A 4829-nucleotide genomic window follows, 5' to 3' on the forward strand; every position below is an offset into this window, starting at 1 on the left:
CTTATGGCAAGTTGTAGGGTACAGGGAGTGTTATAATTACGATATGAAGCCCATATCATGAAGACTACCCATCAATACCTTTTTTAAAAAAGAAAGATCACTAATCTGAAAACTCACTATCCAGACACTTTCAAGTTAAAGCACTCACATCCTTCTTCAATTAGCTCTCTCATGGAGTGAATTTAAAACAAACTTGATTTTCATGATATGGAGACATCATAAGAGTACACAGCAAACAAATTTTACAAAATCGACTCGGATACCGACAGGCATGGCCAATATATACCCGAGTTGGAAGCATAACCGCAGCCATATGCGTAAAGATGTGAAAGCCAATCAAGGATTGGGTCATGAAAGCAGCCAAATTTGGCTTATGTACGCCACGCAAGGTTTCTTGAGTAAAATCTGTTAAAATTTGCACCATGTTTTCGGTGCTTCATGCATGAAGTATTTGCTGTGAGCTTAAATACGAAGAGCATACTTGTTTCAACGAAGTTCAGTAAACATTTCGCTCTGATAAATACGCAATCTTCTTATCTCAATTTCGCTCTGAAAAATACGCGATCTTCTTATCTCAATACGGATTACGTCCTGTTTCAAACTTTTCTTTGGGGGAGAGAGAGAGAGAGGAGGGGGGGGGGGGGGGGAGGGGGGGGGGGGGGCAGCTAATCAGGTCCAAAACGCGTGGATATAGGACAGTACGCTCGAAGCAAGCGAGGAGAAAATAAAATATTCTCATAAGGCCGCTAAGGGTTTGAAGCTGTAACTATGAGGCAGTAAGATCTACGAGTACAAAACCACTATAACAGTTTGCTGAGATTTGCTTAGCATAGAAATGTTGATAGAGAGAATACCAAAGGTTGGAAAAGGTATAGGAATTGTGAGACAGGGAAGCTATGTTGAAAATTGGGAGGGATTGATGTTCTGCCTACGAGGCACTAAGAACATCCACCTGTCCTGTACAAGGTGTAATAGTCTGCTCAAATGAAATTTGCCACAACGCTGTACATAAAAATGTTGCAGACCTATCATCAAATGTTGGGAAATGTGTAGGATCAAAGGATTGATAAGTTGAGGGTGAAAATTGGATACTCGTCGTTGTTCTACTTACTTAGGCCAGGGCAGCTGCAGCTTCTTGAACCAGAGGTCGAGTGATATGCACCAGTTCAGATGCCTTGTGCTCCCCTTCCCATTCATTGTATGTTTTTCCCTCTGCCATCTGCCTCACAAAACCCACAAACAACCGCCAATTCTCGCCCTCAAACAAACTCTGGCTCATCCTCAGAAACGTGAAAGCACACATTGGCTCCACAGTCTCATCGTGAGAATCATCACGCAGAGTAAGCCTCGAGTTTCGAACTATCTGCCTGTGTGCTCCCTCATCAAAACGAGGCAAAGCATTTTCTCCTGCCACTGGTACTGATGTTTTCCTTGCAGCTAGCACTACTTGCGTGATCAATTTCTCTGGAGAGCATAGGGCTTCTGCTGGTTGCTCCATATCTTTCATCTCAATGCAAGTAAAGTTCAACACCACGCCATGCCTTCCAAACATGCTCGCAATTGGCAAATACCCATCTCGGAAACGAGTATTGTAATACCCAGCTGTCAGCTCAGCCGCGTGAGACCTGCTGCCGTAGTGCCAGTGAATCCCAGCTACTTTGCCTGAAAGCTTCGTGCCCGTGCCTCGGAAAATTCCTTCTGCAGCAGTCAAGATCCGCTCGCCGTGTGCAAGCAACAGACCCGAGTACCATTCTAAGAAAAAATTCCCATATGGGTTGTTCCATCCCCCTTCCCTTCTGAAGAAATCGGTATCCTCCGGCCAATTATTATAGCACCCAGCATCACATGGTCCTCCATGACCCCATTCTGGCTTTCCGACCGCGGTGGCTGCAGCTTTCAGGCTAGACAACATGTACTGCATACATCATACAAGCGAACAGATTCAGAAGTTGAATCAAGCAGAAATTATTAAACCCTACGCCAAGAACAGGATGGGCTCTAAACATAAAAGGTCAGGTCAATGGGGGAAAAAAAAGACTACGATTGGATCAACTCATACCTTGTCGTAGCATTGGAACTCTCCGATCCCAGGAAACCTCCAGGTTCCGTTAGATTCCGGATAAGAAGGATATCTTAATTCCCCAGCTGGTCCCATGCCGACTTGAATTTCCTGCAACACATTTTTGGAATGTCAGATCGACTGCAGATCGACTTCTACTACTCGGATGTAGAGCAATTATGGCATTCAGATTCCTAAATAAACACAGAATTACAACAGTCCTTCCGTAGAAACACGGAACACTCGAAAACAGGCAAAGTCTAAAGAGCTTACCACTATGGTATCACCCAGGTAATCGTTGAAGGTATCCCGGAAGCTTCTCATGTAATCTGAATACGTTTGTACCGGCGATCGCCCTTTCAGAACAGGGAGAGTGTCGCAACCAAGAGAGAGATATTCGTAGTTCCTTCTTCCGTTCTTATCCGTATACGCCAGATCAGGATTCCGGTCGATTTCCTCCACAACCCACCTAGGGAGAGGGATACTGCACAACCGACAGCCAACCCGATCAGATCTACCTATAGCAACTTAGTATTGAGGAGCTGATCTGCTGTAAAGGGGAGTACACACTTACAAGCAGCAGTCTCCGACATTGCCTCCGCACTGGTGGAAAGACATGACGGCTTGCACTTTCAATCCGCTCGCCCTCACCATATCGATGAGCTCCTTGTAGCCAGACCAGTCGTAGCGACCAGGCTGGTCTCTCTCCACGAGTCCCCACCATACGTCCATCATCACACCTTCCACGCCGGCGCTTTTCAACGCAAGCAGGCTCGCCCTCATCGCTCTCTTCCTATTTACAGAGTTGTTGCAGGGGTTGACGCTGTCTAAAGGAAGCATAACGTAGACGGGCACTCCACCGGAAGGCCCCCGACTGGTGGCTGATTCCCGGAAAGGGTGCTCGCGGTGCGGAGCGGGCTGCGGCAGGGGAGCATCAAACAAGGAGGGGGGGGAGGCGAGGGTGTCGAAAGCGGAGCAAGCCGAGGAGGAAGCGTGGGTGGAGCGAGTGCGGGGGGGGCGGCGCCACCAATCGTCTGAGGGGGGAGGGGAAGGGCGGAAAGGACCGAAAGAGGAGGAAGAGGTAGAAGGGAAGTCGGATTCGGAGGTGGGAGAAAGGAAGAGGGAGGCGAGGGGGGGACGGAAGCGGGAGGGGGAGAGGGAAGTGCCGGAGAAGGAAGGGGAGAGGGAGGAGGAGAGGCGGGAAGCGAAGGAGGCCGCCATGGATATTACACAGCAAGGAAGATGATCAGGAGGTGGTGAAAACTGTACAAGCTTGGCGATGGCGAGGAGGAGGAGCGGCGAAGGAGGAGGGCAAGCTGTACAAGCTATACAAGGTCGGCTATGGCGAGGATGAGGAGCGATGGAGGGCAAGCTATACAAGGTCTGCTATGGCGGACGAGCTGTATACACAGACAATTCACAACAGAACGGAAAACGAAGATAACGTAGAAGATGAAGAATTTCATGCACAATTAGGCCTCTTATATAGATCTCATTCTCGTGGCCCCCATTTTTTTCCATTTTTTAAAATACAATTGTTCTCCCTATATATTTTAAATCCCCCCCCCACTTTGTGGCTCGCATCCCTTTCGCTTCCACCTGCCCTCCCCCTATTGGCTTCTTACTTATATTTTTTAATTCGTATTTTGACAAAATTCGCCTATCCTACCCACCTCGAGCTTTCCTTGCCGTGCAACAATTTTTGGAGGTCCCCCCATGGCTCTTCCCTCCTCTCTCTCTCTCCACACCACCACAAAAGCATCTCTCTGTTGTCACACAAAAGAACGAGAATCTCCTAGACATGACTCCCACCACGTACTCAACATGACTCCCACCACGTACTCAACCTGATAAACTTTTGACAACAAAATCCACTCCACAAGGCGAAACTCCCAGACATGACTCCCACCACGTACTCAACCTCAAACTTTTGACAACAAAATCCACTCCACAAGGTCTTTCACCTCACGAGACTCCACCCCATAAGAACATGCACCTTCCACAGGCTTGAAACCTGATCGCATTAAAAAACAAGGTGGCAAGGGCTTGGCCTGATGATGTGTGAGTGTGGCAGCCAGCCCTTGTGGCCACTCGTCCACGATAGTCTACCCCTCGATAGGATGGGGTGAAGGTTGAGTGAAGGGGAGGTTTTACTTTATTTTATTTTTAAAACAACAAGGTGGCAATTCCAGTGTGAGCCGTCTCCTTAAGGCAATCAAGGATTATGACTAGGCATGCATACATAAGCTTCAAACCCAATTACATTTAAAACAAACAAAGTAGAGGCGAGGATTATCACCATGCATGCATACATAAACAAGTCAAGAAAACCACCAAGTCACAACTAGAGAAAGTGTAAATAATCTCAAACAAATGATAAAAATATAATGGAAGAGGACAGGGGTAAAATGGAAGGACAGGAGAAACCAAACCGAATCTGAATGCATATGGGGAAAGTAAGATGCCTAAAAAGGGAGGAGATGAGAGAGGTGAAATAGCACATTTAAAAAGTGTGACCTTGCCAAGGCATCCTATGGACAAACAAGTCACAACCTATACCCAAAGTCTAGAATACACAAAAAGGTATAAAGGAGAACAACCACTCACTTGTGCAAGAAAAAGCAACATGGCAAAATAACTATAAAAGTAGAGCATATAGAAGCAAGTAAACCAAGCCAAACACTACAAAACTAGAGTATCATCATAACACAAGGGGCAAACACAAAGTCTAGCACACTCAAACAAAATAACACAAAAATCACATTGTCAT

At 46.7% G+C, this 4829-nt stretch overlaps 1 protein-coding gene across 1 annotated transcript; it reads right to left on the reverse strand.

Annotated features, from left to right (window-relative positions):
• Positions 1–747: 747 nt before the first annotated feature.
• On the reverse strand, positions 748–3499 carry LOC147890208 (beta-amylase 1, chloroplastic-like). Its single transcript, XM_087390196.1, has 4 exons — positions 2634–3499; positions 2333–2543; positions 2060–2170; positions 748–1915 (listed from the first exon to the last, which is right to left on the reverse strand). Exons 1-4 carry the CDS (start codon positions 3278–3280, stop codon positions 1112–1114), a joined length of 1773 nt encoding a protein of 590 aa, XP_087246322.1. The 5' UTR covers positions 3281–3499; the 3' UTR covers positions 748–1111.
• Between the last annotated feature and the right edge of the window lie 1330 nt (positions 3500–4829).

Source organism: Dipteris shenzhenensis, chromosome 19 (genome assembly GCF_047967505.1).
Source record: "Dipteris shenzhenensis isolate YYH24624 ecotype China chromosome 19, Dip_SZ_1.0, whole genome shotgun sequence".
In the NCBI taxonomy this organism is placed as follows: domain Eukaryota; kingdom Viridiplantae; phylum Streptophyta; class Polypodiopsida; order Gleicheniales; family Dipteridaceae; genus Dipteris; species Dipteris shenzhenensis.